The 17335-nt window shown below is 46.3% G+C and overlaps 1 protein-coding gene across 1 annotated transcript; it reads left to right on the forward strand.

Moving 5' to 3' along the window:
- Positions 1-12066: 12066 nt before the first annotated feature.
- On the forward strand, positions 12067-15669 carry LOC121440020 (GTPase IMAP family member 9-like). The gene is made up of 2 exons (XM_041640720.1): positions 12067-12210; positions 13610-15669. The coding sequence occupies exon 2, from the start codon at positions 13650-13652 to the stop codon at positions 14526-14528; it is 879 nt and encodes a 292-aa protein (XP_041496654.1). The 5' UTR covers positions 12067-12210; positions 13610-13649; the 3' UTR covers positions 14529-15669.
- The last annotated feature ends 1666 nt before the right edge of the window (positions 15670-17335 follow it).

Here is a 17335-nt window from a genome sequence, read left to right on the forward strand (position 1 = left end):
TTCGTTTAATAAACTGCTGATTGGCCAATAGCCAGTCAGGAAGTATAGGCAGGGTGACCAAAATAGGAGAATTCTGGAAAGAAGGAAGTCTCAACCTGTAATCATCACCCAGACACAGAGGAGGAAAGATGAGAATTTCTCACTGATAAAAGGTCCCAAGCCATGTGGCTAAAACAGACAAGAATTATGGGTTAATGTAAAATGTAAGAGTTAATTAATAAGAAGCCTGAACTAACAGGCAAAGTAGTTTATTATTAATGTAGACCTCTGTGTGTTCCTATGGACTGAACAGCTGCAGAACAGGGCAGGTCAGAAAGTTCCACCAAGACCCATGGGCCCAGAAAGTTCCAGTAATGAGGGTCACAGGAGATCCTTTGAGAAGTCCAGGGGAGGAAAACTGTGGGAAAGCAGCGCTTTAGCAGCTGAGCATGCAAACAAATAAAAAACAAACAAACAAAAACCAACCAAACAACAAAAACCCCAGGCTTCCCACACACACCAAAAGCCATGCTGTTTTGAGGAGACCTTCAGTCTCTTTCAGGAACAGCTGATCCTGGAAAAAGAGGAAACAAGAGGACAGATGACAATTTTTTGAGTTTTTCAACTATTTAATAGATCCATTGGTATGTTCCCATGTGTCAAGCATGTTCTCAATGTAGCCGCAATCAGGCAAGGGTTGCTCGCGTGTTTGCCAGGGCATTGGTACTGGGAGGTGAACATTTAAGGATAAGTTCCTGTTCTCATCCTCATGGAGGACTGGTGTCATTGTAATGAAGCTGTGTCTTCTGGACATGAGAGTCTTGCTGTGCTTAGGAACACTGTGATCAAGCCTGTCAGTATTCTAGCATGGAAGGGAAAGGAGCTCACTGGCCCCTCCCCTAACTGAAAGATGTTGACAGTTGGTGGCTTCTGAGGAGGAGGAGTCAGCTTTCCTTATGGTGCTGATGCAAGGGTAAGTTGAGCAGCATTTGGTGGACAGCCCTACACACATGAGAATAAGAACATGAAATGATCTCATAGCTGGTTGTGAGATCAGGGAGGATGTGGAGAAATTGAGGATACAATGTTAAAAGTACACTATATTTATGTATGAATTTCTCAGAAATTAACTAATATGTATTACTTGAAATTCATTGTTTAACGCAGCTAATATCCTTATAAACCCTTTTTATATTTTAAAGGAACAGGGTGAGAATTCACTGTTACTGAATTTTTCTCTATGTGCAATGGAAATCATTGTCACTGCGGCTCAGCTCTATGTGCTTTAGACTAAAGGATTTTGGCTGCAGAGTCAGATGATGGGCTCATTCACTTATGTTTTTCAACTATTTCCCTTTTACAGGAAATGTGAACTCCTGCCTTGTGGATCTTACTGAGGCCTGTGAGTAATGTTTCATCATCTTTGGGAAAAAGGTTATTTTAAGCCTTTTGTCTGAGGGGTTCTTTGACCTTCAAGAGTCCTGTCCCTGTGCTGAGGACAGCCTTTCAGACTGCCTGCCCTATTTGCTGCAAGGTCCTTGGCCCAGGAACAGTGCCTACTCCTGCACTGAGGCTATCCACCCAAAGGGGAACAGTTCCTGCTCCTGACTGAGGAGATCCACCCAGAGTCAGTCACAGCATAGATTGGACCAAGACACCAAGATTCTCCTGGCTGAATTTGAAGGAAGAGATGGGCAGGCATCAATGCAGGAATTCCTCCAACAACCTGAAAGGCAACATGACAACACCAGAATCCAGGGATCACACATCAAGAAGACTTGAACACCCTATTCCAGAAGAAGTAGAAGAAATTGACTTTAATCGTAACATTATGAAAATGTTAGAGGACCTTAAACAGGATGTGAAAAACTGCAGTAAAGAAGTGGAGAAGACAAACAAAAAAGGTAGAAGAAATGAATAAATCTCTCAAAGATACCCAAGAAAACCACGATAAAGCAATCAAACAGGTAATGGAAACAGTTCAAGTCTTGAAAAATGAAATGGAGGTAATGAAGAAAACACAAACGGAGGGAAGGCTGGATATGGAAAATCTGGGTAACCAATCAGGAACTACAGAGTCAAGCATAACCAACAGAATACAAGAGATAGAAGAACGAATCTCAGACACCAAAGATACTATAGAGGAAATAAACTCATTGATTAAAGAGAATATCAAATTCAACAAATTCTTAACACAAAACATCCAGGAAATCTGGGACACTGTGAAAGACCAAACCTAAGAATAATAAGGATAGAAGAAGGAGAAGAATTACAGCTCAAAGGCCCAGAAAATATAGTCAACAAAATTATAGAAGAAAACTTTCCCAACCTAAAGAAGGATATTCCTGTGAAGGTACAAGAAGCATACAGAACACCAAATAGACTGGATTAAAAAAAAAGCATCCCCTCACCATATAATAATCAAAACACAAAACATACAGAATAAAGAGCAAATATTAAGAGCTGCAAGGGAAAAAGGTCAAGTAACATATAAAGGGAAACCTATCAGAATTACACGTGACTTCTCAATGGAAACCATGAAAGCCAGAAGGTCTTGGATAGATGTGCTGCAGACACTAAGAGACCATGGATGCAAGCCCAGACTACTATATCCAGCAAAGATTGCATTCACCATCGATGAAGAAAACAAGATATTTCAAGAAAAAAGCAGATTTAAACAATACTTAACCACAAACCCAGCCTTACAGAAAATACTAGAAGGAAAACCACAAACCAAGGAAGCCAACACCACCCATAATAACACAAGCATCTAACAACCCTCCACTAGCACAAGTTAAAGAAGGGAAACACACAAACACTTACGACCAGGAAAAATAACTGGAGTTAGCAACCACTGGTTATTAATATCACTTAGTATCAATGGACTCAATTCACCTATAAAAAGGTACAGGTTAAGAGAATGGATACAAAAACAGGATCCAACATTCTGCTGTTTACAAGAAACACACCTCAAACTTAAAGACAGACACTACCTCTGAGTAAAGGGATGGGAAAAGGCTTTCCAATCAAGTGGTCCAAAGAAACAAGCGGGTGTGGCTATACTAATATCTAACAAAACTGACTTCAAACTAAAATCAACCAGAAGAGATGGAGAAGGACACTTTATTCTCATAACAGGAACAATTCATCAGGAGGAAGTCTCAATCCTAAATATTTACGCCCCTAATATAAAAGCACCCACATATGTAAAAGAAACATTACTAGAACTCAAAGCATACATCAAACCCCACACTCTAATAGTAGGAGATTTCAACACTCTGCTCTCACCAATGGACAGGTCAACCAGAAAGAAACTTAACAGAGAAATAAGAGAACAGATGTAATGAACTAAATGGACTTAACAGACATCTATAGAACATTCCACCCAAACAGGAAAGAATATACCTTCTTCTCAGCATCTCATGGAACCTTCTCAAAAATTGATCACGTAATTGGTAACAAAGCAAACATCCATAGATACAAAGAAATTGTAGTAACCACTTGTGTCTTATCGGATCACCATGGAATAAAGATAGAATTCAACAACAATGCTACCCCCAGAAAGCCTACAAACTCATGGAAACTGAACAGTCAACTACTGAACCACACCTGGATCAAGGAAGAAATAAAGAAAGAAATTAAAGACTTCCTTGAATTTAATGAAAATAAAGAAACAACATACTCAAACCTATGGGACACTATGAAAGCAGTGCTAAGAGGAAAGTTCATAGCACTAAGTGCCCACATAAAGAAAACAAAGAAAACACACATTAGAAACTTAACAGCACACCTGAAAGCTCTAGAAAAAAAAAAGAAGCAGACTCACCCAGGAGGAGTAGAAGACTGGAAATAATCAAACCCAGGGCTGAAAGCAACAAAATAGAAACACAGAAAACAATCTAAAGAATCAATGAAACAAAAAGCTGGTTCCTGAAGAAAATCAACAAGATTGATAAACCCCTATCCAAACTAGTCAAACGGCAGAGAGAGAACACGCAAATTAATAAGATCAGAAATGAAAAGGGGGACATAACCACAGACACAGAGGAAATTCAGAGACTCATTAGATCTTACTACAAAAGCCTATATGCCACAAAATTGGAAAATGTAAAAGAAATGGACATTTTTTTAGATAAGTACTATGTACCAAAGTTAAATCAAGACCAGGTGAACAATTTAAATAGACCTGTAAGTCACGAAGAATTAGAAACTGTTATCAAAAACCTCCCTACCAAAAAGAGCCCAGGCAGGACCAGATGGTTTCAATGCAGAATTCTACCAGAACTTCCAAGAAAACCTAATACCTTATACTCCCTTACTGTCAGCAAAGTACTGGGTCTTAGGTTAAAGACCTAAAATTTAACCTTGACCTGACTTACTGGTAATCAGGACGCTGACAGGGCCCCACTGATGTCAGTTTATGGCCTTTGTTCTTATCTCACGCTTCAGACAAGCATCTCTTGGTGTCATAGTGTGTAGAATGTGTACTTGTCCAAGGTCAGACCAAAGGTCAAACAATTGTTCCTGACCTGGACACAGAGAATTTGCTGGGTGAGGCCCGCTCACCCTCCATTCCAAGCTGTGTCCCTGTCATTTGACATTCATGTGTGGTCCAGATTATTTCGAAGCCATGATGTCGCCTTGGCACATTGGTGAGAAGTTTGCCTGTGTTGGGACAATCACGACTATAACCCATGAACCAGAATGGAAGTAAAAGGAACTGTCAGACGATCTCCTTATTGATCAGAGTTCATAGCCTATGATCTGATGTCACTCACTGGTGAAGATTCCGATTGTCTTGGTGAACATGGCATGGCCTTGGTCACAAATGAGGCTGTGATGTGTCCAAGAAAATTGACATGAAGATAATGCCTGGCTTCAGACCAAGTCATGGTTCTTGGGGCGTCCATTTCCTTTGATCCTTAAGATGGGGTTGGTCCCTTTAAGGCCTGGCTCCTTTGTGGTGGGATTGTGTCCTGGAATGCACAGAGCAAGGGTGCGGCCTGCACACCCTTGAAGATGATCACTCAGGCTACCTGCGCTTCAGGAGCAGACTGATTTCCTTTGAGGTCCATCTGGCCCCTCATGGCCTGGCCTCTAGTTTAGTAATCAGGTGGTCATCATCAGGATCTGAATCTTGGCAGATATAAAGTGTCCAGGAGTCAGTTACTCAGAAGACCAAATATCCATTAGTCAGCAATTCTTAGAAAACAGGCTGTCGTGTGAGTTACATTTGAGATCTGTTCATTCCTAAAGATTTCAGTTTAAGATCCCTTTAGTTCAAGGTAAGGTTATGCCTGTCTCAGACAGCTGCAGGCACAGTATGACTCTTTTCTCATGCTATGTCTACATTGATAAATCATTTCCGTGAGCCCACGGCACATTACAGCAATGGTTCATACTTGCTTACATATGTTGAGGGTGTGGTCTGCATGGAATGAAGCATGTGTGTGTGTGTGATCCGCACACCGATTGTCAAACATGTCAGCTTCCAGTAGTGATCAGAAAGAGAATAGTGTTGTCGAGGCCAAGATTATGGATGAACAAGCTGGGATGTGTCTGCATTGATGTCTTAGCTGGATGTAAAATAGTTGAAAATCAGGCCTAGTCCCAGTGTGCCTCATGGTACATGGTCTAAACACAATGTTGATTCACTTTAGTTTTGACTTTGGCACTCTTATGTCCTGGGATTATTGGGGAGAATGAATCTGAGCCAATTGTCCCAGGGCTCTGTTTGATCTAGGTCTGGGACACTTCTGGTTCTGACGAACCTTGGACACACACCTTTTTGTTTAAATTTATCCTGGCCTTGGCTCATTTTGTATTTTCACACTTGTCTTCGTGCTCCAGGCCCATGCTTGTTGAATGTCAGGTATAGCCCCAGGCACACATCTCTTCTTCTTTGGGCCTGGCCATCTTTGGGTTCATGGAAAGGCCCTCACCCCCAACTTGTCTTGCTTTGGGCCCTGGAATCTACAGTGTAATATATATATATATATATATATATATATATATATATATATATATATACAGACCCACAGCTCTTTCTTGGGCCCAGGAGTCTTCACTGTTAGGGATGGGCCCAGGCCCACATCTCTTCTTTTTCTTTGGGCCTAAGCCTCTTCAGGATTACAGATTCACCCAAGCTCATATCTTCACTATTTTAGGGCTGGGATTCTTCATGTTTAGTAAAAGTACTTGGCCCATGTATCTTCTTTTTTGGGCCCAGGCCTCTTCAGATTAGGCCCAGTACCACATTTCTCCTTTATTCAGGCCAAGGGCTCCTTAGGCTTAGTGAATGACCCAGGCCCATAACCCTTCTATGGGTCTGGGTCTCTTCAGGTTTCTGATCAGGCAAAAGGTCACATTTTCCCTCTTAAGCCCTCTTCAGTGTGATTGATAGGCACAGACCAACATCCCTTTGTTTTTGTGACTCAAGCCTCTTCATGGATAGAGATGGGTCAGGCCCACATCTTTTCTTCTAAGGGCCGAAGCATTGTCAGTGTTAGGGAGTGACCCAGGTTCACCTCTCTCTTTTCATTGGTCCCAAGCATCTTCAGTGTTAGGGAATAGCCTGGGGTCCACATTTTTCCTTTCTTTGGTCTCAACATTCTTCAGAGTGATTGAAGGGCCCAGGTCCACATCTATTCTCCTACGGCCCAGGTCTCTTCAGTGTCTGGAATAGGCCCAGGACCACATCCATTCTTTCTTTTGTGTAAAGATTCTTCAGTGTCAGGGAAATACCCAGGCCCACCTCTCCTCTTGATTTGGACTGGACATTTTCAGGATTAGAGGGAGGCCCAGGCAAACATATTTTATCTGGCTTAGGTCACTGTTTATATGAGGTATTAGTCCAGGTCCATATCTCATTGTTTTGGTCCAGGACTGAGGATCAGTTTTTTGCCCAGAGACACATTTATTCTTTGAGCTCACAACTCTACATTTAGAGATATACCAGGACCAGATATCTTCTTCACTGGGGCTTGGCCTTTCCAGTCTAAGGGAAAGACCCAAGGCCTCATTTCATCTTTCTTCGGGCTCAGGTATCTTCTAGAAAAGTGTTAGGCCCAGGCCCACATATCACCTTAATTTGTGCTGAGGTATTTCAGGGTAAAGGTTAAGCTCAGGTCCACATCTCTTCTTCATTGGTACCAGGCCTTCTCTGGGTAAGGCTTAGGTCCAGGCCCACTTCCCTTCATCACTGAGCCCAAATATCTTTAGACTAATCATAAGACCCAGGCCACATATCTTCTTCCTTGGAACCAGGCCTCTTCAGGGTAAGTATTAAGCCCAGGCCCACATCTCTTCTTCAATGGTCCAGGCCTCTTCATGGTAAGAGTTAGGCCCAGGACCACATCTTTTCTTCATTGTCCCAGGCCTCTTCATGGTAAGTATTAAGCCCAGGCCCACATCTCTTCTTTATTGGGCTGATGCCTCTTCAGGGTAAGTGTTAGGTCCAGGCCCACATCTCTTCTTCATTGAAACCAGGCCTATTCAGGGTAAAAATTAAGCCGAGATCCACATCTCTTCTTCATGAGGCCCGGGTCTCTTCAGAGTAAACATGAGACCCAAGCCCACATCTCTTCTTTATTGGGTTCAGGCCTCTTCATGGTAAGTGTAAGGCCCAGACACCAACTCTTCTTCACTGGGCCCAGACTCTTCAAGGTAAGTGTTAGGCACTGGAACACATTGCCTCTTCATGGGACCTAGGACTCCTCAGGAAGGCCCAGGCCCACAACTCTTCTTCATTGGGCTCAGGCCTCTTCATGGTGTTAGGCTCACGACCATATCTCTTCTTTATTGAGCCCAGGCATGTTCAGTGTAAAAATTAGGCCTAGGCCCACATCTCTTCTTCACTGGGCCCAGGCTTCTTCAGTGTAAGTATGAGGCCCAGGCTCACATCTCTTCTTCATTGAGCCCTGGCCTCTTCTGAGTAAACATTAGGCCCAGACCAACATCTCTTCTTCATTAATCTCTGGCCTATTCAGGATAAACATTAGGCTGAGAGCCATATCTCTACTACACTAGGCATGGCCTCTTCAGGGTGTTAGGTCAAGGACCTCATTTCTTCTTCATTGGGCCCAGGCCTCTTCATTGTTAGGGTTAGGCCTAGGCCCACATCTCTCCTTTATTTGGGCCCAGGCCTCTCCAGGGTAAGTGTTAGGCCCCGGCCCTTTTGCCTTCTTCACTGGGCCCAGATCATTTTAGGGAAAGAGTTTGACCCAGGCCCACATCTCTTTATTTGAACCCTCTTCTCTTCATGGTAAGGGAATGTCCTAGGCCCACATTTCTTCTTCATTCTCCTCAGGCCTCTTAAGGATAAATGATGGGCCCAGGCTAACATGCATTCTCTGGGCCTGGGTACCTTCATTCTTACCTAATGTCTCAGCTTACTTGGTTTCTTGTTATGCCCTGAGCCTCCACAGAGTTATGGACAGGTCCAGGGCCACATCTCTCCTTTTATGGACCTGTGATGCTTCGGGCTCAGCAATTGACCTAGAGAGGAGATGTAGTGTAAAAGGTGGTGCAGGTGCCACAGGCCAGCTCTACTGTTTTGCCCAGGCAAGGTCCTCTATTCTGATTGTTGTAGGGGGCAAACGAGGGAGGAACAGGGTCTGCTCTCCTGCTCTCATGCCCTTAGGGCTGGCTAACCTCTGTCCCTTCCCGGACAACAGGGTTAGAGCTCTAGGGTGCTGCCAAGGCAGAGTGTAGGGCCTGCTCCCCTGTGTGCTGCAGCTGGTGTAGGGGAGCACTTGCTCTCTCACTTGCATGACCCTGGGGTCATCTCTCTTGCCTGCCATGGTAGCAAGGGGTGGGTGAGGGACGGTATCTTTTCCTTATCCGTCCCACCATGTGGCAGAGCAAGGGTGAGGTAAGGTCATCTCTGTTACTCTCTTGCCCTCAAGTCTGGGTCACTGTGTCCTTGACCACAGGCTCAGTTTTAGTGTGCTTCCCAGGTGAGGTGCACGCCTATGGTGAGATATGAGACCAACTTTCCCGAGAGCAGGGGTGAGCTCTCCCCTGAGTGGTAGGACCAACTCTCCTGCTGCAATGTCTAACCAATAGCCATCCTAGGACTGGTGAAAGGTGGGGCTGTCTCAATACAGCATGGTTCCAATGATCCCATTGCTAATACATGCCATGGACTGATGGAGGAAGGTCATTGGTTAAGTAATAAAGAAACTGCTTGGCCCCATAGGTTAAAACATAAGTGGGAGGAGTAAACAGAACAGAATGCTGGGAGGAAGAGGAAGTGAGCTCAGAGACGCCATGCTCCCCTCTCCCGGGCAGATGCATAGCTCTGCTCTCTGAGGCAGACGCATGAAGCTCAGACCCAGGATGGACATAGGCTAGAATCTTTCCCGATAAGACTGATGCTACACAGATTATTAGAGATGGGTTGATCGGGATATGAGAATTAGCCTGTAAGGGCTAGAGCTAATGGGCCAAGCAGTGTTTAAATGAATACAATTTGTGTGTTGTTATTTTGGGGCATAAGCTAGCGAGGCGGCCAGGGTGCTGGGGATGCAGCCCCGCTGCTCCTATTACTACAATGGACATCAATCACCACAGACCCCCAGCTGCAGCAGGGCCACAGACCCAGACGTAGCCTCGGCAGAAGCTCAGGTCAGATGTCACCATGACCCCCAGGGGTAGCACAGACCTTCAGATCAGCATGGCCTGGCAGCAGCATGGCCCCTGGGCATCAACATGTCCCAGTGGCTGGCCAGACCAGGGGCAACTGGAGCCATGGACACCACCCTAGATCCCAGGCTCTATGGGGTCCAGACATGGCCCTAGGCAGTGGCATGCATCCAGAGGTCTCCACGGCCCCATATGGCAGCACTGGCCACCCGATCAGTATGGCCCTGGGAGCAGCAAGGTCCAGGACACTGACATGGTCCGAGGTGGCAGACCAGACTCTAGTCCTCCACATGGCCCTCAGTGATGACAGGGGTCCCCGACATCGACTCAGACCCTGGCTGCCACTGATGGATTCATGGCCCTCTGCGGCAGCCCTGGCCTGGACAGCACCATGGCCCGGGTGACAGTGCAGGTCACCTAGGTCATTGTGTCCCAGTGGCAGCATGGCCCTCAGAAGCCCTCATGGTCAAAGGTTTGGGTCCACACCCCAGGCATTCAGGTGGGCCCTGGTGGCAACATGGACCAGGAACATCAACACAGCCCTGGCTGCAGCAGGACCACAGACCAGACATGGTCCTCGGGAGCAGCCCAGGCCAGGTTGTCACCATAATATTCCACCCCCCACCATGGCTGTACGGGCCACCCAGATTACCATGTCCCTTGTGACAGGGAGATCCTTGGACACCAATGTGACCCCACTGCAGGCCCTTGCATGGACACCCAGTGACGACAGGAGCCACAAACATCAGCTCAGACCCCCTTGGCTGCTCCAGGGCCCGGGGCAATACCTGGCACTTGGTCATAGCCCAGGCCCAGATGTCTATCCCTTCTCTCTCCTCTTCCAATAAACCTCCTATATGAGCCCTGTTGCATGATGTGATTCTCTCCTCGCTGTTTGTTTGTTTGTTTATTTTAGTAAATTGCAATATTGGTTCCCTGACCAGGAAAGGGTCTGTTGGCACTTCCTCTTGCCCACAGGTGTTTGAGGCAGTCCAAGACTCTGGAACCAGGTACACATATGATAGCCTTGCTTTTCCAGATCACTGGGTCCCTTCATCCAATACTGGCACAACTGGTGAGCCCCTCCCCCTTCCCCACCTCTGGACAGTTCCCACAAGTGAGGACTTGTCTCTTGGGTGTGGTTTCTCACCTTTTGAGTGAAACCAGGAAACCGCCACTGCTCTCTCAGGCTCAGAGCCTCCACCCTTTGCCTGATGACTCACTGGGTACCTTGTAGCTTTCTCGTTTTCTCCGACCCCTGGGTCTTCTGACTTTGTCCTTCAGTCCCTGCCCCTTGCTTGATGACTCTCGGGGGTAGTTTATGCCTTTTTCGCTTGAACCTCACTTGATAAAAGCCATTGGATCTTGTTCTGCCTCACTCATGGGGAATAAGCCTAGCAAAAATCTGCTTCGCAGCCCTCTATATCCTGATATTTTATGGGACCTTTGCAACATTCTGCCAGCAATCCCGATAGACGGAAAGAGGAATCACCTTTTCTTCCTTTCACTCTTCCGCTTTCCCCTCCCCCAATAAACCTCTTAGGCTAACTCTGCTGCTGTGACGTGTTTGCTCAGTGGCACAGCTCACTGAAAGGTAATCACGTCATGCTGAGACACTACCCACCTGCTCCACCCTCAACAGATCCGCTCTCTTCCTGGGCTTTAAGCCTCAGGGAATTGACTTGGATCCAGCTCAAACAGCATTTTGCTAGGTCCAAGCAGCACCTGATGGTTCCACAGAGCCAGGACAGGGAAGTGAAACAGCCAGTTGCTCCAGGACATAGTCACCCCCCAGTTTTCTCAGGTCCCCCAAATCTAGCGATGCCCCCAGGTCAGCATAAAAAAGAGTCTTGAGAACACAGCATCCTCGTCCCCACCTCACCTGCTACCCCTTTCTAACTCCTCTTCTTTTTATGATGAGTAACAAGGAGGGTTGTTAGTATTCAGGCCCCTGGACTGGCCTGCCCTTGGGGTCCTGGCAGGATATGTCCTCAGCTGCAGCCACTAAGAGCACCTCCTGTGCACATTCACTAAGTTCCCCTTCAAAAGGTGAGCCTTATCCACATCCTATCTCCCTCCCTCCCTCCCTCCCTTCCTTCCTCCCTCCTTCCCTCCCTTCCTCCTTCCCTCCCTCCCATTACTGTTGTCCCCCAGGACCTATCTCTGCCCCTTCTCTCTTCTCTTCCACTAAATCTCTTATGTGAGCCCTTTTGCACGGTGTGACTCTCTTCTCGCTGTTTTTAAATAAATCACACCAGTCATCCTCAATACACAGTGAACTCAAGACTAGCCTGAGGCTGTGTCTCCAAAAACAGAAAGCAATCCAGAAGATTTTTTAAAACAGATTTTGACATTCTTGGCATTATAGCAGACATTCAGACAGAAAGCTTAACCTCGACAAAGCAGAAGCACCCATAAGTTAGAGGACAATATTTCTGCTTCTTTAACGGTCATCGTCTCTTCATTGACTCCGCCCATAGAACTTCCTGCCCGGCAGGCTGGGAATGCAGCAGTTGTGCTTGACAGTTAAGCACAGCTCAAATAGGCCCCAGAGAAGCCTTGAGCCCTCGTCAGTTCCTGAAGAAGGTGAGTCTGGTTGGACGGGGAAGGGAAGTGTGAGAGGCAATGGGGGACGGGGCATCTATTGGGGTGCGGGTTTTGTTTCTGCAGCTTCACAGGGAGGGTGCTGCTGGTGGGAGTGGTGGGGGCTCAGGGGTACAAGGAGCCGAATTAACAAGCTGCAGCCTTCATTAGCCCATAGGTAGCTGTGGTGCAGGACACAGAGTGTAGCCCGACACTCTTCTCAGAAAGTTCTGACTCAAGGCAGGCTCTTCAGAGCCCGGAGACAGCTCAGATCATTTGTCTAAGTCACTTTTCTTTCCTCAGAAAGTCTGATGACTTAGTTCCCCGGTCATCCTGGGCAGAGGAGAGTTAGAACCCAGGGTGCTGACTCCTCCCACTGGACAACAGAGAACTCTGCCTGTGTGACCCTGGGGTGCTGTGGAGTGGGGCCATGAAGGCCACATTAGCTGCTCTGAAGGCACAGCGCAGGACGAACCTGCAGTTGCGGGTGGCCCAGGGCTTCCTGTCTGCTGTTCTCCTTCCTTATTGATTTCTGTAGCATCTGTGTCACCGCCTTGAAATCTGAGGCGGTGACAGCCCCATGATTCTCTCATTATTCAGGGTTGTTTTAACTGTCCTGTTTGTTGCTGTTGTTGTTATTGTTTGTTTGTTTTGCTTTTGTTTTGTGTGTGTTGTGTTTCTTTTGTATTAACATATGATAAGTGAACATATTTCTGACATCAATGTGATATTTAAAGACATACATTCAACTGTGTACTAGTCACATCGGGGGAGTAAGCCCTTCTGCTTTCTTACTGTTTCTTTATGTTTGCCATCTTAGACTGCTTTTCCTAGTTCTTCATAAAATATATAGTAAGTTATTGAACATTATGGTCATCCTGGTGCATGCTCCTGGCTGGGCACAGCAGAGATTTGGGTGCACTCACTCAGACCTGGCATTGGGGATGGCGCGTCGGCTGGTAGCAGGAGTAGAAATGTCCTTTCTGTGTTATTACAAACAGTTCAAATGGCATCCAGATTGTCAGGGTTTTAAAAGTGTGCTGGGGAGGGTGTTGCTACTGAGATGGCTCAGCACATAAAGGCTCTTTCTGCACAAGCCTGGCAACCACTGTTCAGTGCCCAGAACCCATGGAAAGGTGGAAAGAGAGAGCCAACCCCACAAAGTCGTCCCCTGACCTCTACAGGAACAGTGGGATTTCCCTGTAGAATCCCATGGAGGGACATTCTTCTATGGAGGAGCTGTTCAATTTCTCTATTTCCTCCCTTGTAGTGCTTCATCTTCTGTCTCTATAGGGTGCATGAAGATAACAGAACATTGCGAAAGTTTAGGGAAGGGAAGAAAAGAAAGGATTGGGGCCGTTCACATTTATCTAATAGACAACTTTGCTCTCTTTCCCTTAAGATCTGAGCATTCCCTGTCTTCAGAATCTGCTTGCCTCAACATGGCCACCCACAGAAACACTGAGATGAGGATCATTCTGGTGGGAAAAACTGGGAACGGAAAGAGTGCCACAGCAAACACCATCCTTGGGAGACGTCAATTCGAGTCTAAGATTTCTGCCCATGCTGTTACCAAGACCTGCCAGAAGGCATCCAGGGAATGGAAGGGGGAAAACCTTGTTGTAGTTGACACCCCTGGGCTCTTTGACACCAAGAAGACCATGAAAGACACATGTACAGAAATCAGTCGCTGTGTTCTCTACTCCTGCCCTGGGCCTCACGCCATCATCCTGGTTCTGCAGCTGGGCCGCTTCACGGAGGAAGAGCAGAAAACTGTCTCCCTGATCAAGAGTCTTTTTGGGGAGGCAGCCATGAGGTACATGATTGTCTTGTTTACTCGCAAAGATGACCTTGAGGACCAGAGCCTGGATGCCTTTCTAGGCGAGCCAAATGACAAGCTAAATAATGTCATCGCGCAGTGTGGGAAACGCTACCTGGCCTTTAATAACAAAGCAGTAGAGGCAGAGCGAGAAAATCAAGTAAAGCAGCTGGTAGGACTGATAGAGGAAATGGTGGAGAGGAACGGGGGCTCTTACTTCTCTGAAAAGATATACGAGGACATAGACAGAAGGCTGAGACAATGTCTAAGGGAACTGGAGGAAACTTACGCTCAGGAATTCAATGCTGAAATCAAAAGAATAGAAAGGGAATGTGCTCATAAATCAGAAGAAGAAAAGAAGAAACGAATTGATTCTGCAAAGAAAAATTATGATGAGAAAATGGAAAATTTGAAGGAAAAGGCTGAAGAGAATATACTTGAGTATATTTACAAGAAGATATGTGAACTGCTTTCAAAAATTTGGGACAAGTTGAGATCGTGATGTAAATGTCATTCTTTTATTTTAATGACATTTGTTCTCTGACAATTTCATACATACATGCATATAATGTGTTCGGATTGAATTCATGTCTTTTTGTTTAGGTATGTTTTTTGCTTTGTGATCCACTGAGTTTAACTAGTTTCGTGTGGGTGACAACGGGTTTCAAACAATCTATCAGAGCCTGGTGGGCTGATCAGGAGGAACACAATGGAAGACAATGACTCTTCCTCTTCCGGAACCCATCAGCAGTTACTAGCTCAGCAGGGTGGACAGGTTCTTATGAGCTCCTCCCCTACCCAGGTCCATATCTGCTGTGAGCTCCTGATGGCAGCGTCTATTTCCTGAACGAACACGCATGCACTCACGCACACGCACACATGCGCGCACACACCTAAGCTTGCGCACGCATACACATGCGCACACGCTCACACGTTTAAGTCACTAGGAAAGCTGTCTGGCAGCTCTGCAGTGGACCTGAGAGTCCCGCTACAGGTGGCAGAGCAGGCACAGATGGCTGCAGAATGAACCCTTACGTGCTGGGATGTCCTAGACTTCTGTGAGAGGTTCTCATCTTTTGAAAACCTTCTCACCATCTTCCTGGGAGAAGATGAAGTGCAGTTCTCTGAATCAGGGGGAGGGAGGAGACGATAGGTCCCACTGTTCCCGCCAACCCCAACTTCATCCTCCAGTAGCCTGGTTCTTTATAGCTGTTGTTTCTGAACTTGAGCTGCGTTTTGAGCTTCAGTCCGTCGCTACCCACCTCTAGGCTTTCTGGGCTTTGCGGGATGTCCGCGCCCTGTCCAGTGAACTCGCACCTTCCCCTCTCCCAGGTGTTTGTCAAGTATCTCATCGCTGCTAGCGCTTTTACTTTTATACCCTGATAGCCCTGGGATCCCTTTAGTAGGCGTGTTAGATGTGAGGCTGCCCATGGTGTATAACAACACTGCCATGGGCTAGGTGCTAGACCACAGCGTTATGGTGTGATTGACTTTCCATAAGCCAACCTATCTTGACTTTGAAATCTCTGATGCATTGTTAAATGGAAATAGAACAGATCAGAACAAAATGCACAGAATACTTTCACGTGGTTACACAGACCCACTCACGGCCATTCTGTATTCTCAAGGGTATTTTAAATAGCTGTGCGTTCAACATAACTAATAATAAAAAATATTTTGATTTTTTTGTTTTTATTAATGAATTCCGTTCCTCTGGTTCTCCAACTTCTTCCTGCTCCCTCTTTTTCCCTATAAATTTTCCTCCTCAAATTTACAACACTTTGTTTTGCTTTATGTCTCACAGAATTGAACTCGGACTATTCATGTGACCATGAGTTGAGACAATACATTAGAGGCTGGAGCATTCAGCAGTGGGTACAAAACTGGAGAATGTGCTCCCCCACCCTCACCAGTTCCAGAATCTGTTAGGGGAGTCATGGCATCAGTGGGGTTTCCCAGCTGTGAACTTCATGTAGATTATTTAAAAAATTTTGTATGGATGGGTGTTTGCCTATATGTATATGTGTAAATGGAACCCACAGAGACTGGAAGAGGGGACAGATCCCCTGGAAATGGAGTTACAGATGGTTCTAAGTCACCTCACGAGTCCTGGGAATCCAGCCAGGGTCCTCAGGAAGAACAGTAAGTGCTCTTAACTACTGGTCTTTTTGATAATGTTTATAATGAATTTGCTAGGTGTTTTATTAGTAATTTAGGCTTTTAAAACTCCTATCACATTGATTCTAAAAGGCAGAGACACTGTGCACACAACACACCCACTCAAGACTGAGCTGAGTGGCCAGAGCTAGGTCCCCTCTTCAGGTGGAAGGCAGAGGAAAGCTCTTTGGTAGGCCAATGCTAGTCCAAAGTGACACTCAGGGAGACCACTGAGCACAGTTTAGTGTGCTGAGGTCTCCCCGCGATGTTTCTCCCTCTCTCAACCTTTCCTCACAGCCTGTTTTGGGTACCACCTCATGTTACTGGCAGGATGCATGGTCTCTCCATCCTCACCTTTCTCCCCCGTGAAATGGCCACAACTCAAGTGATGAGTAAGACGACAGGTGAAGGCGATGGGACAGGAAATGTCTGCGGCTGATGCAGGCAGGAAGCGTTGCAAGGGCACAGATACATTTAACACCAACTGTCTGCGGCTGATGCAGGCAGGAAGCGTTGCAAGGGCACAGATACATTTAACACCAACTGTCTTACTCTCAGAGGGTTCTGGGAAATGGGCTGACATCAGCTGTAGAGTTCACAGATTCTCGAGAATTGCAATGAAAAACCACCCTCTGGTCTCTTTGCCGCAAAACTAATGAGGTGGACTGGAGATTTGTATAAGTAGGAGAACGGATTCCACAGATTGGAGAAAGATGTCAGTTTCGTATGGGGACTTTTTGGCTCCCAGCATCCTGGTTACTGAAGGCTACACATTCACGGGCCCTTCAGTGCACAGTGCAGGACGTGGAAAGTTGAGAGGAAGGTTTAGAAGGCCTGCGGTGAAGAACGGACTTGGTCAGGACCTATCTTAGCACCACCTGCTTGCTTGGTGATTCTGTGCCAAGTTACCAGATTTCACCTGTGAACCTGGGGAATCAAAGTCACCGAATAAATAGGTTTCCTGGAGGTGGAAATTTGGATAATCTGACCCACTACTTCCCCTCCCCAGCGCTCCTGTTCTTTGTGTTAGGATCCAGAATCTAAGTTCTCCCTGCTGATCTCTGTCTGAGTAACTACCCAGGGCTGGCGGTCCCTTGGGTTATAAAACATGCAGCTGTCAAGTACATCACAACAGTGTGGAGACGCCAGGCT

This window comes from Microtus oregoni, unplaced genomic scaffold (genome assembly GCF_018167655.1).
Source record: "Microtus oregoni isolate MIOR12 unplaced genomic scaffold, Mior012 000064F_ref0000363, whole genome shotgun sequence".
NCBI classification, from domain to species: Eukaryota; Metazoa; Chordata; class Mammalia; order Rodentia; family Cricetidae; genus Microtus; species Microtus oregoni.

Coding starts and splice junctions, on each gene's coding strand:
- LOC121440020 (XM_041640720.1), top strand. CDS start 13,650: ATGGCCACCCACAGAAACACTGAGATGAGGATCATTCTGGTGGGAAAA.